Source organism: Salvelinus namaycush, chromosome 40 (assembly GCF_016432855.1).
Source record: "Salvelinus namaycush isolate Seneca chromosome 40, SaNama_1.0, whole genome shotgun sequence".
Classification (NCBI taxonomy): Eukaryota; Metazoa; Chordata; class Actinopteri; order Salmoniformes; family Salmonidae; genus Salvelinus; species Salvelinus namaycush.
In genome coordinates, this window is record NC_052346.1 from 4198825 (window position 1) to 4215283 (window position 16459).

Here is a 16459-nt window from a genome sequence, read left to right on the forward strand (position 1 = left end):
CATAAACCACCCATTCACTGGAATGCATAGTGAAGTCCCAGGGGGTGTCGCACTCCCAACAAACACAGTGTGTGTGTGTGTACACGTATTAGAACATTCTGTGGCGTTTAACTAACTGCTATTATGAGCAAACTGCTCATAAAATTCTCGGTTGAACAATCACCCCACTTCAACTTTAGGACTTTTGTTTTTACTTATTGTTGATTGTTGTGTTTTTCTTTCGTGACTGTGTATATCCAACTACCCATCGGGGATAAATAAAGTATTTCTTCTATCTCATCTTATCAGGAACCAAGGCTTTTTTATGAGCAATCCCGTCACTCTTAGTAATGATTTGGTACCTATGCCTCCGAGTCTTACAGCGTAGCAAGTGTGGTTCCTCTCTCTAGGGCAGGATACTTCAACTCTGGTGTGTGTGTCCGTGTGTATTGTATATGTGTGTATATATATATATATATATATATATACAGTGGGGAGAAGAAGTATTTGATACACTGCCGATTTTGCAGGTTTTCCTACTTACAAAGCATGTAGAGGTCTGTAATTTTTTATCATAGGTACACTTCAACTGTGAGAGACGGAATCTAAAACAAAAATCCAGAAAATCACATTGTATGATTTTTAAGTAATTAATTTGCATTTTATTGCATGACATAAGTATTTGATACATCAGAAAAGCAGAACTTAATATTTGGTACAGAAACCTTTGTTTGCAATTATAGAGATCATACGTTTCCTGTAGTTCTTGACCAGGTTTGCACACACTGCAGCAGGGATTTTGGCCCACTCCTCCATACAGACCTTCTCCAGATCCTTCAGGTTTCGGGGCTGTCGCTGGGCAATATGGACTTTCAGCTCCCTCCAAAGATTTTCTATTGGGTTCAGGCCTGGAGACTGGCAATGCCACTCCAGGACCTTGAGATGCTTCTTACGGTGCCACTCCTTAGTTGCCCTGGCTGTGTGTTTCGGGTCATTGTCATGCTGGAAGACCCAGCCACGACCCATCTTCAATGCTCTTACTGAGGGAAGGAGGTTGTTGGCCAAGATCTCGCGATACATGGCCCCATCCATCCTCCCCTCAATACGGTGCAGTCGTCCTGTCCCCTTTGCAGAAAAGCATCCCCAAAGAATGATGTTTCCACCTCCATGCTTCACGGTTGGGATGGTGTTCTTGGGGTTGTACTCATCCTTCTTCTTCCTCCAAACACGGCGAGTGGAGTTTAGACCAAAAAGCTCTATTTTTGTCTCATCAGACCACATGACCTTCTCCCATTCCTCCTCTGGATCATCCAGATGGTCATTGGCAAACTTCAGACGGGCCTGGACATGCGCTGGCTTGAGCAGGGGGACCTTGCGTGCGCTGCAGGATTTTAATCCATGACGGCGTAGTGTGTTACTAATGGTTTTCTTTGAGACTGTGGTCCCAGCTCTCTTCAGGTCATTGACTAGGTCATGCCGTGTAGTTCTGGGCTGATCCCTCACCTTCCTCATGATCATTGATGCCCCACGAGGTGAGATCTTGCATGGAGCCCCAGACCGAGGGTGATTGACCGTCATCTTGAACTTCTTCCATTTTCTAATAATTGCGCCAACAGTTGCTGCCTTCTCACCAAGCTGCTTGCCTATTGTCCTGTAGCCCATCCCAGCCTTGTGCAGGTCTACAATGTTATCCCTGATGTCCTTACACAGCTCTCTGGTCTTGGCCATTGTGGAGAGGTTGGAGTCTGTTTGATTGAGTGTGTGGACAGGTGTCTTTTATACAGGTAACAAGTTCAAACAGGTGCAGTTAATACAGGTAATGAGTGGAGAACAGGAGGGCTTCTTAAAGAAAAACGAACAGGTCTGTGAGAGCCGGAATTCTTACTGGTTGGTAGGTGATCAAATACTTATGTCATGCAATAAAATGCTAATTAATTACTTAAAAATCATACAATGTGATTTTCTGGATTTTTGTTTTAGATTCCGTCTCTCACAATTGAAGTGTACCTATGATAAAAATGACAGACCTCTACATGCTTTGTAAGTAGGAAAACCTGCAAAATCGGCAGTGTTTCAAATACTTGTTCTCCCCACTGTATGTGTGTGTGTGTGTGTGTGTGTGTTGCTCTCACCTTGGTCTCCCTGAGGAGGAACTGCAGGTCACGGCCGCTCAGGATGCCGTAGTTTCTCACGTAGCTGGGCAAGTGCACAGTGCTGGTACCGTGCACGGTGGCGTGCACCTCCGTGTAGGTGTGGATGATGTCTAGGTAGGTCTTCTTGTCCTGAAACACACAGTAAGAAAACCACCAGTCAGTGAGACCCTACTACTGTACATACTGTAGTCCACATTGTGTATTGTACACAGTACATAACCTGGCCTCATTATAGATCTCTATGTTGAGAATCTCAAAACAAGGAAACAAAGTACTACATTATTATTGTATCTGGGACCTCTGCCTCTAATCTGCAATGTACTCTTTTAAACGTTGATGACACATAGACAACATGAAAATAATATCTGGTAACACGTAAATGCTGACAGGTGATGCATTATGATGTGGTTATAATGCATTGTAAGACTTGCATGGTCCCTTATAATGTCTTATTACCGTCTCCTTAAAATGATTCGGATTAAATAACAGCCATAACCTATTATAAAGACATCATAAAGGTTCGTACAGGCTTATAACAATTAAAGAGTCCTCCCTCAAACTGGAAATCACAGGAAATGATGTCAGGCAAGGAGCTCATTGCTGATAAGAGATGGCTCCTCGCTGGAGTGCACCGACTCAAAAACACTTTAGAGCAAAACAAACGGAGAGAGTGTACTGTTGGATCAACATGATCTCTCTCGCAAACAAAGGAAGATGAGCAGAGAGCTCTACGTCCCAAATGGCACCCTATTCCCTATAATGTGCACTCCTTTTGACTAGGGCGCTTAGGGCTCTGGTCAAAAGTAGCGCACTATGCATTAGAGAAAAAGGGGACGCAGAAATACATTTCAGGGAGAATGATGGAGACTAGTATCCACTGAGAGATGAAAGATTATTCATGCCTTCATTTCATTCTCATTATCAAAACTGTAATCACGGATATTCTTTGGGTTGGCGGCAATATATAGTATAAAGAAAATCCATAATATCAAATAAGAGATTTGTTCATTCGGTTTGAGAAATCTTGATTATAACGCTTTATGTAGGCCTAATGTTTGCAACAATTTCCTGAGCTGTCACACCTAAACGTTTGAATGGAGAACATTCCTAAACTAGTCCATAAAGTAGGCTAGTACATTTTTCACTGCTCATAGAAAGAAAAATGCAGTAGCGAAGGATAGGACTCAGGCGACAGCAGACAGTGGGAGGGGATAACCAGTTTGATCAAGCATCGATTGCGACATCCTCCCCGACGAACCCCTAATGATAGGCTGTGGCAGGGCCGCCGTTTAAACTGAAGCTAGGAACAAGACAGGAACAGCAGCTTTCCTCTCACCAGCGCACGTACATCCTTCCAAGATGCCCCCAGGTGTGCTCAGGTAGTGGCAAACTACGCTGGCACCACTCATTATCAAGCCATTGCTGTCTGGAGAAAGGATTGAATGCAGGAGCATTCGACAGTGTGCGGTGGTATCCATCTTTTAAGAGAATGGGTTCGCACACGTCCAGGCCACGGAAGTTAAAGAATGCACATTCTCTATTACTTGGCTAGAGCAACAACCATCTCTTCACTTTAAAAACTAACAATAGTGATACAAACAACATTCAAACAGTCACACCTCTCTCCGAGGCTCTGACTCCTATACAAATCAACCTGCCACCAAGGCAGCCATTTCTGCCTCAAAGCTAATTATTTCTAAGCAAAGCAGGCTGGTACAGAGAAAATACCTTCTCAGATCCCGAAATTGAATACGCAAATTTCCAACCCGACAGGATCCGACCATTTAAAAAAATCTGTTTCGGATCTTAGTGGACCAGATCCACGAAAACATATCAGAGTTGAGAGAGCATTCGATCCAAATTTGGTCTGGTCTGTAACTGACCCACATGGATCCGAAACATTTAAAAAAAAATGCCGCTTTATTGCCCTGCAAATCAGCAATTTTTTTGAGTTGTCTGGCAGTGAACATGCATTTTTGGTTGTAGGCCTATCTAAAATAATTTATTTGTGGTGTACAGCTTAGTATTTTCATAATGACATCCCTATAGTTGATTTAAACTAAAAAAAGGTAGGTTATAGCCTGTTTGACCAGCAAGCCTAAAATTAAAATAGGCCAAGGATGGAGTCTCCTGCATTCCCATTTCATTTCCAACAATTGCGATTTAAGAGAACATGTTGGCCTACCATCCGGAGAGTTAATTAAACATTCATAGTTGAAGAGAGAAGTTGTCCTGATATTTCTTATACCATGCCTTACACAATCAATAAATTGGCAGCCTTTCAACATAAGGATACAATATTTTCTGTTGATAGGCATAGGTTATCAGTGTACACAACATGAGCAGGTTAACTTGGTCAAAATGTTTCTTTGTTAAAGACGATCAGAAAGAATGTGTCAGGTCACACTCAGGTCTTAAGAATACGGGTAACCCTTTTCTCCTCCGTATCCACAAGTGTGCATAAATGAGGGCCATACAGACGATTTGCCTGTTGGTTCTACCCCCCTGTACTCGCTTTCATTCAGTTTCTTCTTCACATCAGCAAAAAACAACTCCATGTTTCAGAAACTCACTTTATATAGCCTATGGGGCAGCAGGTAGCCTAGTGGTTAGACCGTTGGGCCAGTAACCAAAAGGTTGTGTGATTAAGGCAGCCCCCCCGCACCGCTCTGATTCAGAGGGGTTGGGTTAAATGCAGAAGACACATTTCAGTTGAAGGCATTCAACCCTTTCCCTATAGGCTATCACTCTTTTCCGCTGAATCCTCCTCTTCCTCTAGTAGAGGAAGTAGCCTATTTAACCCACAGTGGCTCGTTGTCATGAAGCGAAAATGCTGTTTTGAAAATTATATTTTGACATATTTGGTTTGATGAAAGGGAACCCACTGAGAATCATTTAAGATAATAAAATGTAAATGTATGACATTTGCATTTGTTGTTTAGGAACTGGTCAGTATTTCACATATTTTTACACAGGGATCTAAAACATTCTGGATCCCGGGTCGTATCAAGGGTAATCGGGTTCGGGTAGATCCATGAAGGCCTCTAGCACAAAGTAGCAGCTATGTCTCCAGGGCACACAGCATCATTTGACCTTCTAAGTCCAATACAAATCAATATTCTAAACAACATTCTAACTACAATGCAAATCAATATCTTAGACAACATTCTCGAAAAAATTCTAACATTCTCTAAAAAATTCTAACATTCTCGAAAAAATTCTAAATTCTAACTAAAATTCTAACCTGCCTACAAGCTAATTCTTTCTAAGCAAAGCAGGCTGACACAGTATGTCTCCAGCGCACACAGTATCCTTTGTTAGCTTTAGGAACAGGAAGGAGAACAGTGGAGTGACTACAGTACATCAGGCTCTCCTTTGAGTGTGTCTTACACAGGCCAGTCGCCCGGCCCCTAGGGATGCCCTATCAGATGCCTCCTGGCAGCCTGTTGTAACAGGAGCCTTTGAGGTCCGCCTCCCAAATGGCACCCTATTCCCTAAATAGTGCACTACTTTTGACCAGAGCCCAATAGGCCCTGGTCAACAGTAGTGCACTATAAAGGGTGCCCTTTGGGACTCAGCCTTAGAGAGAGCAGAGATCCAGGCAGGGTGGAGGTAGTGTGGAGGTGGCCACTTGTAATTAGATGGTGAAATGTCTACTCTCTAATATGTGTATACCAGAAAGCTGGGGCCTGAATAGGCGTGTGGGTGGAGGGTTAGAGGAAGGTTACGGAGGAAGAGTGGAGAGAAGGAGTGGATTGTGTACACACACACACACACACACACACACACACACACACACACACACACACACACACACACACACACACACACACACACACACACACACACACACACACACACACACACACACACACACACACACACACACACACACACACACACACACACACACTAAACCAGGATGTGGCCCTGAGAATGGTAAAAGTATGGAAATGGTGATGATGATATATGATTACAACAGTGAATGCCACAAGGTTACTGCAGTGTAGACTGATTGTTCATTGTCAGTGCCATGCCTATGAGGGTAAGGTGAGGGAGGTTTAGGCCAGTAGTATGGCTACAGGCTAGGGCTCTGATGTTTGAGTCTAGCCTAAGCTGTCACAGAGAGAGGGTACAGTAATATTCGCCACCGCTCCAGTCTGCAGCCCTGACTGTCACATCAGACAGTCACAGAGCTGTTCCCCTGCGGCCTGCAGCGCAGTCTGGCTCCAACGGGGAGGGACAGTGACAAAAACCCACAGTAACACTGATGGCACCTGACGGGGGATGCAGTGTGTGTGTGTGTGTGTGTGTGTGTGTGTGTGTGTGTGTGTGTGTGTGTGTGTGTGTGACCTGGTTTCAAATACTATTTTGGGTATTTCAATTATTTTCAAAGACATTTCGAAGTAAGTATTTGGATATTTTTGTATTTGAAGTAAGTCATATTGGAATGTATTTGGAAATATACTTTGAAAGGATTGGTATGTATTTGTCTGTGCATTATTAAATACAAATATCTAAATACTCCATGGATTTGAACAAGTATTTCAAAATAGTTTTAAATAGTAGGCTATTTATAGGAAATCATTAAAAAATACTCAAATACACAGAAAATAAGTATTTCAAATACACATTTGAACCAGGGGCGGAACTTTCCCTAGGGACAAGGGGGTCCACAATTGGTTCTTACCATCCGATTTGAACCCGATTTTCTTTTTGAACCCAGTTCTTCTGTGAGTGTCTGTGTGTGTGGGGGGGGGGGGGGGGGGGGGTCACTCATACCTTCTGTGCTGTTTTTCTGCGAACTCCGATCAGTTAAAACATGTAAAGTGTTGGTTGAGGATAGTCATCACAAAAAAGGCATAAGCTATGTATACGTAAAGATATCATACAGGTAGGCCTATTATCTCAAGATGGTTACAGTTTTTGATCCATTTTTTGATTAATAAACTTTAGGGTTAATTAATCTTAATTTTTGATGAGCTTAACTATTTTCTCCCGACAATGTGTGTGATAAATGTGTGTGCATGCCTTCTAGTTGGTCTTGATCTATGGTCTTGATCTATGGTCTTGGATGGATTCAGTTATCATTTTTTGTCAATGATCTACACAAAATACTCTATACTGTCAAAGTGGAAGAAAAATTTAAAATAAAATGAAAAATAAAACACTCCTATGTCTTGATAAAATAAGTATTTACTCCCTTGAGTCAATACATGTTAGAAACACCTTTGGAGTCTTTTGGGGTAAGTCTCTAAGAGTGTGGATTGTACAATATTTGCCCATAATTTATTTTCAGAATTCTTCAAGCTCTGTCAAGTTGGTTGTCTTGACATAGATTTTCAAGCAGATTTAAGTCAAAACTGTAAATCGGCCACTCAGGATCATTCACTAGAAAAAGCTAGAAAAGCAAAGGAGGGGAGGAAATGAAAGGGAGATATTATAGGAGGAAAGGGATCTAGGAAAGCAAATTAGGAAAGGGATCTAAGAAAGGAGGAAATTAAGCTAGAAATGGAGGAGAGTCATCTGCTTAGACTGAGGCTGTCCTAATATGGACACTATAGCCACATTTGTGGATTGTACAACATAAAACCAGTGGAAAAGAGAGTCTGAAAATTCTGTAAACAACAAATACAAAATCCACAAGCAAATGTGTATGTGCAAATGCACCTTCCACAGTTGTAAATTGTCCTGCTGAAAGCAGACAACCAGGTTTTCCTCTAGGAGTTTTAGCCTGTGCTTAGCTCCATTCCATTTATTTTTTATCCTGAAGAACACTCCTGGCCTTAATCATTACAAGCATACCCATAACATGATGCAGCCACCACTATGCTTGAAAATATGGAGAGTGGTACTCAGTAATGTGTTGTATTTGCCCGAAACATAACACTTTGTATTCAGGACAAAAAGTGAATTGCTTTGCCACATTTCTTTGCAGTATTACTTTCGTGCCTTGTTGCTAACAGGATGCATGCTTTGGAATATTTGTATTCTGTACAGGCTTCCTTCTTTTACTATGTCAATTAGGTTAGTATTGTGGAGTAACTACAATGTTGTTGATCCATCCTCAGTTTTCTCCTATCACAGCCATTAAACTCTGTAACTGTTTTAAAGTCACCATTGGTCTACTGGTGAAATCCCTGAGCGGTTTCCTTCCTCTTCGGCAACTAAGTTAGGAAGGACGCCTGTATCTTTTGTGGCGTACAGCAGGTCAGCCACCAGGGGGAGACCCATCGAGGCCTGGTGACAGAAGGAGTATACATCACGAGGCTCCATCTGCTGGACGTGCCAGGTCTCGACGGGCTCTCCGCCCAGGACTAATTGGGGCTGATTGGGAGTTGGTGAGTAATCAAGGGCTGATTGCTCACCAGCTGTACAAGCCCCATAAAGCTGCCAGAAGGGCAGCACACAGGAGAGGACTGGGGGAAGTAAGGTGACTTCCGTGTCGTAGGATACGGTACCCGAGCTTAGACGGGGGAGTTGCGTTGGTGTGCCCGACAGGATACAGCAAGACCCGGAACCCAGAAGACGGTATCCCGGAGAGGGTCTCATGGGGGAGACCTATCCTTTTCTTTTGATTTATTATTTAATAAACACCCATGAAACCGAGCTAATCCTACTCTGTCCGTGTCTGATCTGTGTAAACATCTTGACCAAACCCCCTGGTCTGCCACACTTTGTGGTGCATTGACACACACTCCAATTGTCAAGAGTGTGCAAAGAGTGGCTACTTTGAAGAATCTAAAATCTAAAATATATTTTGATTTGTTTAACACTTTTTTGGTTAATACATGATACCATATATGTTATTTCATAGTTTTGATGTCTTCACTATTATTCTACAATGTAGAAAATAGTAAAAATAAAGAAAAACCCTTGAATGATTAGGTGTGTCCAAACCTTTGACTGGTACTGTATATTTACCAAATTAAGAGTCTAATCTCACTCCATAAAAGGTTCTTAAAGAACATTATTCCAGTATCAGTGTGTTCCTGGAATTAGGACACTCTGGTTTATTATAAATAACTCATACCTTCTGTGTTGTTCAGAGAAATCCTGTCAGCGTGTGTGTTTGTGAGAGTGTATGTATCGGTTTGTGTGAAAGTGTGTGGGCGCTAGTCTGCAAACGCGAGTGTGTGTGTGTGTGCGTGCGCAATTGTGTGCCTCCCACCTGTAAATGTAAACTGAGGGACATTGACCCGAGGACCAAGATAATGAAGACAACACGATGTCAGGCGAACTTTGAAGAGGAAGCTGATTCATTGCCTTCCTTAGCCTTTATGGGGAGTAGTATTAGGGAAATAATCAAACCAGGAAATTGGTTTGAGGGCAGATGATCAAAATGAGAGAGGAGAGGTTTTTTAATTACATTGTAAATCACCTGGAAAAGTATGTGTGTGTGTGTGTGAATGTGTATGTGTTCTGGGGTTGGGTTAAATGCGGAAGACACATTTCAGTTGAATGCATACAGTTGTACAACTGACTAGATATCCCTCTTTCCCTTTTTGGTGTTTTGGATTGTTTGACAAGACTGTCAAGCTAAACCTACGAGGCCCTAGCATTATGCAGGGCTCACCAGCACATATTGGGATACTGGGGTAGATTATTCTGCCAGTGGAGAGAACCTACCAAGTGTGAATACAACCCATGTACTCTCACAGGGCCAATACGACCTCACGCTAAATCATTTGTAATGGGTTACGAGCTTCACTGAATCCAATTAAAATAGAACAGCAGAGACACAGGAGAGAAGCACTTCTTTGGTTTATAGTTAATGAGATGAAATACTATAGAACAAAAATAAGTTGATGCTGGATAGTAAACAATGTAAAATATTTGATTACTTCTGGGAGTTTTTTTTTTTTGCACAAAGGCTTTATCGGCATTGTTCACTATCCGGCATCAACTTATTTTTGTTCTATAAAATAGAACAGCATTCAGTGGTAGAGAATCACAGCCCTTGGAATCTCCAGATTTCGTATCTTGGTACATTTGTAAGTCTGTTCCTGATTCATCAGTCATGTGTTTTTTTATTTAACCTTTATTTAAACTAGGCAAGTCGGTTTAGAATAAATTCATATGAGTGGGTTTTTCTGTACAGCTGGGTCAATATGTGTGGGTTTGTTTGTAAGCCTGTGTATTTGCACGTGTGCGCGTGCTCACACTAGTGTATGCGCCCTAGTGTGTCTGTGTGTGTGAGAGGCTCGGCGAGAAAAATGTGTCAGTGTTACATTGATAAATCTTTGTGCACTGGAGGGACTGTGGGCACTGTCTGTCAGCCAGCATTAGCATTTCAAACAGCAGTGTCCACCTCCCCTGATCTAAGGCCAGGGGGCCCGGTGTTTCTTTTTTATGTCTCTCCCTCTCCCTCCCTCTCCAACTTTCTCTCTCCGTCAACATGTTCACACCCTCCCCCCATCTCTCCTTCTCTTCCTCTCCATCTTTCTCTCTTCCTCTTTCTCACCCACCCTCTCTCTCTCTGTCTATATTCTCATCTCACTTTCTATACCGAACAAAAACATAAAACGCAACATGTTAAGTGTCGGTCCCATGTTTCATGAGCTGAAATAAAAGATCCCAGAAATGTTCTATACGCACAAAAAGCTTATTTCGCTCAAATTTTGTGCACAACATTGTTTCAACCCTGCTAATGAGCATTTCTCATTTGCCAATGTAATCCAGCCACCTGACAGGTGTAGCATGGGGAGCGTGCAACTAGCATGATGACTGCTAATGAGCATTTCTCATTTGCCAATGTAATCCAGCCACCTGACAGGTGTAGCATGGGGAGCGTGCAACTAGCATGATGACTGCAGGAATGTCCACCAGAGCTATTGCCAGATAATTGAATGTTCATTTCTCTACCATAAGCCACCTCCAATGTAATTTTAGAGAATTTGGCAGTAAACCCAACCGGACTAAAAACCGCCGACCATGTGTAACCATGCCAGCCTAGGACCGCCAAATCTGTCTTCTTCACCTGCGGGATCATCTGAGACCAGGCACCAGGACAACTGATGAAACTGAGGAGTATTTCTGTCTGTAGAAAGCCATTTTGTGGGGGAAAACTGGTCTGGCTCCCTAGTGTGTTGGCCTATGCCCCCCAGGCCCACCCATGGCTGCGCCCATGCCCAGTCATGTGAAATCCATAGATTAGGGCATAATGAATTTATTTCAATTTACATTTCCTTACATATATGAACTGTAACTCAGTAAAATCGTGAAATTGTTGCATGTTGCGTTTATATTTTTGTTCAGTATATACGGTTTGCACTCTCTTGTGTATTCAATTACTCACACAGCCTCAACCTCAACCACCTAAGCTCAAGACAACTAGACTCAAACAACTGCCGCTTCAGAGTGCGCAGAGCTGCAGCCAACAGTTACCCTTCATTCTGCCTCGGTGAGTGCGCTCGGCTCGAGCCGGTTGCCATGGTAGCGGCTCCTTGAGAGGCCTGCTTTTTGGCTGCTCGATTATCACCTTCCCTCTCCCACTTCAAACATGTCTGACTGTTCGAGATGTAGGCGACCTGGTAGATTCAACCAGTTTTCACTGCAGCTCTTGGGAGATGTTGGTGGTGTTGTTTAGGGCTATTAACCTGAGGGTTGCTGGTTCGCATTCCATGGCTGACCGGGACAATGTAAAGGGAGTGAGCCAGCAGCCTAAGGCATCGGTATCCCACGTGCTACCTACTGCCGTTGTGCACTTCAGGAGTAAGATATTTAACTGATAATGCCAGAGAATCCGGTGTTTGGAGGATATATTGGCACGTGTGTTGTTAGGCCCAAGATAAAAGTTGAGGGCTGGCAAACCGTGCCAATATATTCTAAACAAATTAATTAAAAATGAAAAGCTTTCTTGAGTCTACAAGTATTCAACCCCTTTGTTATGGTAAGCCTATAAGTTCAGGAGTAAAGATTTGCTTAACATAATAAGTTGCATGGACTCACTGTGTACAATAATAGCGTTTAACATGATTTTTGAATGACTACCTCATCTCTGTACCCCACACATACAGAAAACTGTAAGGTCCCTCAGTCGAGCAGTGAATTTCAAACACAGATTCAACCTCAAAGACCAGGGAGGTTTTCCAATGCCTCACAAAGGGCACCTGTTGGTAGATGGATAAAAAAAAAAATGACATTGAATATCCCTTTCAGCATGGTGAAGTTATTAATCACACTTTGGATGGTGTATCAATATACCCAGTCACTACAAAGATACAGGTGTCCTTCCTAACTCAGTTGCCGGAGAGGAAGGAAACCGCTCTGGGATTTCACAACGAGGCCAATGGTTTAATGGCTGTGATAGGAGAAAACTGAGGATGGATCAACATCATTGTAGCTACTACACAATACTAACCTAACTGAGTGAAAAAAAGGAAGCCTGTACAGAATACAAATATTTCAAACATGGATCCTGTTGGCAACAAGACACTAAAGTAATACTGCAAAGAATGTGCCAAAGCAATTCCCTTTCTGTCCTGAATACAAAGTGTTATGTTTTGAGCAAATTTAATACAACACATTACTCAGTACCACTCTCTATATTTTCAAGCATAGTGGTGGCTGCATCATGTTAGGGGCATGTAATGGACCTAAGCACAGGCAAAATCCTAGAGGAAAACCTGGATCAGTCTGCTTTCCAGCAGACACTGGGAGATGAATTCACCTTTCAGCAGGACCATTTCATTTTCTTTGACCTATTGACATTTCTTTGTATATAACCATAAAAATGATGCTGCTTTGTGGTTTCATGAAGCGGTTTGTCGTGTCCTTACACGTTAATTCTCAATGGGACAGTGGAGATTGAAACCATGTTGCAAAGGTAAGAGACGGGCAGCAAGGTATTTACAAATCTCCCCTGTTGAAAAACAAATTCTAGTCTAAAAGAAAGGGGAGATGATGTCTAGATGTTTTTTTTTTTTTACAGTGGAGACCAAGTTTATAAATTCCCTGGTTGGGCTGATGAGACAGTGGATTGCGCAGTGAGATGGAACAGAAAATAGGCATTTCAACATCATGGCCTTAGCTGGTGTGGAATAAACACCTGCTGGAACGCAGTTTAAACCAATTAGCATCTACGATTAGAACCACCCGCTGTATAATGTAGTACCCCACATCTCAAATGACACCTATGTTCAGGGAAAAGTAGAAGGTTGATGTTAAGGAAATTGCTCCTTGATAACTCCAATCCAGGATCTTACCAGCCTATCATGACTTTGTATTAATTAACTCAAAAAACAAAACCATTGTGTAGCCTAAGTAATATATGATATTTGGAGATTTAATTCTTAGGCAACACATTTACTAGTTAGTACGAGAGCAGCGATACGCACTGGGGCACTCCAGACAGCAACAATAGTGGATTACTCTCATTAGAGTTTGCCGGTGAAATTATCTGAAAGTTGTGTTTGAGTATGTAGGCCACACAGGGATGGCCGACAGATGCTTCCTCTCTGCTGTGTCTAATTACATTTAATGCCACTCATAACGCCGATAAATCTCTCCTATATGGATACAGCAATTACCGTCCATTCTGTGCCCGTTATAAATCAGACCTCCCCACACAATTGCTGCACCACAAACAGCACCCTATTCCCTACATAGCGCACTACTTTGGACCAGGGTGCCATTTGGGACGCAAGGGGCTCCATTCACACACCTGCAGAGAGGGGAAGAGAGAGGCTAGCGGTACACTTCTGCATACTGATTAAGAGACGGGGAATATTCCCCGTAGTGAGGAGCTTCTGGGTTCTGTGTAACATTACATGTGAAAAACAAATGTCCGTCAGAGACAAAGCAATTGGAGGCAATGGCGTTTGTTTGGTCACTGAATGTTGTTAAAAGTCGCAAAGGCACTTTGTACTAGATGTCCTGTGTAGTGAGACCTCTGACCTCTTATTTTTGCACGCCCACCCCTCATCATGTTCTAGCCTTGTAGAGAGCAGTAAATACCACAATGGCAAGATATGAGGGAGTTGAAAGGCTGTTTCCTGGTTTCCTTGATGAAAAGCAAATAGCCGGCCAGGTCTCGTGACATCATCACAGCAGTCCGTCACAAGGCAATGCAGACAGCCCCCGCAGATTCGGGGAGGGAAAGTGCGAGGGAGGCCTTTTCCCCTCACGTTCATTCATTACCAGACTCTGAAATGGCTGTTTAATTAAAAACGGAGGTAATGAACACGACGGGGTGTCTGATTAGCTGCTAATGTTTTTCAAGGAGAAGTGATGGGAGTTCGGCACTCTGCCCTTTAAGATAGACTAAATGGCCCACTGTGCTGTGCCGCATGCGGGTTTGCGAGAGCGTGTGGCAAGCCGCACTGCATGGTTAATATAGGGCTGTTGTGTTATCAGTGTTGTGTGTGGATGCTGGTTCTGCAAGACATGGTCATTTCTTTGTGTGGTCACAGACCTGAGTTCAAATAACATTTGTTGTTGATTGACCTAGCCTGGCGCAATGGCACCAATCAAATAGTCCCAAAAGTGCAAACCCTGCACATCTGGTACACCAGGCTCAATCTAATACACCTCTGAGAGAAAATAAATACTATTTGAACCCAGGTCTATATCCGCAGGGATATGTCCTTCATCCCTTAACCTGGATGACCAGTTTGGGTTGTGGGTGGCATGATTGGCATCTCACAACTCTCATCTGCCCACTTTGTGCCAGCTGACTATGATAAAAGCCGGGCGTTGTTCGCCACAGATCTGAGATTACCTCTGGTCTTTTGTTTGTAGAATCTGCTTCCACCGGAGTTACAATGGTTGCATCCAAAATGGCACCCTATTCCCTTTATAGTGCACTACTTTTGGCCAGGGCCCATTTGGGATGCACTCCCTGTGTGTATGGCTGGCTTAAAATGTTACAACCGGCTTCTTTACAATGTTTGTCATCGTCGCAGCCCTTGTCAAGTCTCACCAAGACGTACAGACTAGGAAGTAATCCAACAATGTGTAATGTGCCAACGAGCGAATCGCACGCAAACCGCTTGTGGCTGGTGTAGTTACAATCTCTAAACCCGTTTTATCTTAGATGAAATAATCCCTGCGTCAATGCCTCTGCACAACAGAATCGGAGTAGGAATATATTATAACTAATCAGAGAGTAGAGCTGAATTCTACTATTTATCGACATATAATCAGAAACTCAGGAATATGGTTTATAAAGGAACACTACTAGTCTCCATTAAATCTCCCAAAAAACTCTCAAAGTGTTCCAGTGACTTTCTTTCAAGAGTTAAGGAACTGGGTTACAATAGATTCCATACACCGGTTCCCAAGAATTGATGGTGTAGCATGTCTGGTGCTTTCATCTTGAAAGGCATTCTGTGCAAATCAAGGCTCAGTGGACACTGTCACTACAGTCTCCTTAAAAGTGTCTACAGTGTTGTCCATTTCCCTGTGATCAAGGGACGGGACTGTGAAGCCAATGGGAACTCAACTGAGCAGCACTTCCTTCTCATTGGGCTCTATTCTAGTAGTGTTGATGTCTGGGAACTAGATCACGTATCATTTTTTGTTCTAAACAAGAAGAGTCACCAGTTGATGACATGGTATTCAAAATTCCAACTGAAGAACACTACTCTACCACATTCAACTTCACCCTCAATGCTGAAGTAGGCTAGTAGTTTTTGTCCACGACAAAACGTTACCACTGCTCCCAAATAACTAAGAGCTGAGCAGAGTTTGTACACAATGTAAATAACATCATAATAAATGCTATGTAGCAAACACTTTTCCCCCAAAGCGGCTTACAGTACAGTGAGTGCATACATACACTTTAAGTAGGAGGGTGATCACATTTCAACGTCAGACAACACCAAGACACATTTAGGCACCCCCAAGAGTCAATGTTTCATTTGAACACTGTTCCCTGCCGGAGTTTAAACGCAAAACCTTGGCTATGCCAGCCACGCGGGATACACGAGCTGAAGCGCCGTACCTTCCAGAAGTTGTCCACCTTGCCGTAGACCAGCGACTGGTTCTGCCGCTTGACTTCGTCAATGTGGCGGATGTCGCTGGCGTTCAGATGCTGCTCAACCACAAAGCCCAGGAAGCTGTTGTCTGGGGTGTGGGCTGCAGGGGAAATAAACCACACGATACAACTGTCATTACGCGGCTCAACTGGGATCACAATGATTATTGTACTGAAGCTAGTTAGTTCACATTCATTCACTTATATACAGAAAAAGGAAAACAAGCTACAAACACAAGCTGTCATTGTACAGTTAATGGGGAACACAACGATGATTATAGGTGGGTAAAGTTAGTTCATTATAAAGAGCAATTCAATTGCCAGCGCTTTATCGCTATGAGATCTGCAT

The 16459-nt window shown here is 42.9% G+C and overlaps 1 protein-coding gene across 1 annotated transcript in view; it reads right to left on the reverse strand.

The window, feature by feature from the left end:
• Nucleotides 1–16459, reverse strand: part of LOC120033306 (alpha-1,6-mannosylglycoprotein 6-beta-N-acetylglucosaminyltransferase A-like) — a 117268-nt gene that overhangs the window by 12765 nt on the left and 88044 nt on the right. Inside the window, exons 11-12 of the mRNA XM_038979587.1 lie at nt 16078–16211; nt 2112–2261 (exon numbers count right to left, since the gene is read on the reverse strand). Coding sequence (XP_038835515.1) covers nt 2112–2261; nt 16078–16211 — 284 coding nt within the window. The remainder of the gene's footprint in view (nt 1–2111; nt 2262–16077; nt 16212–16459) is intronic.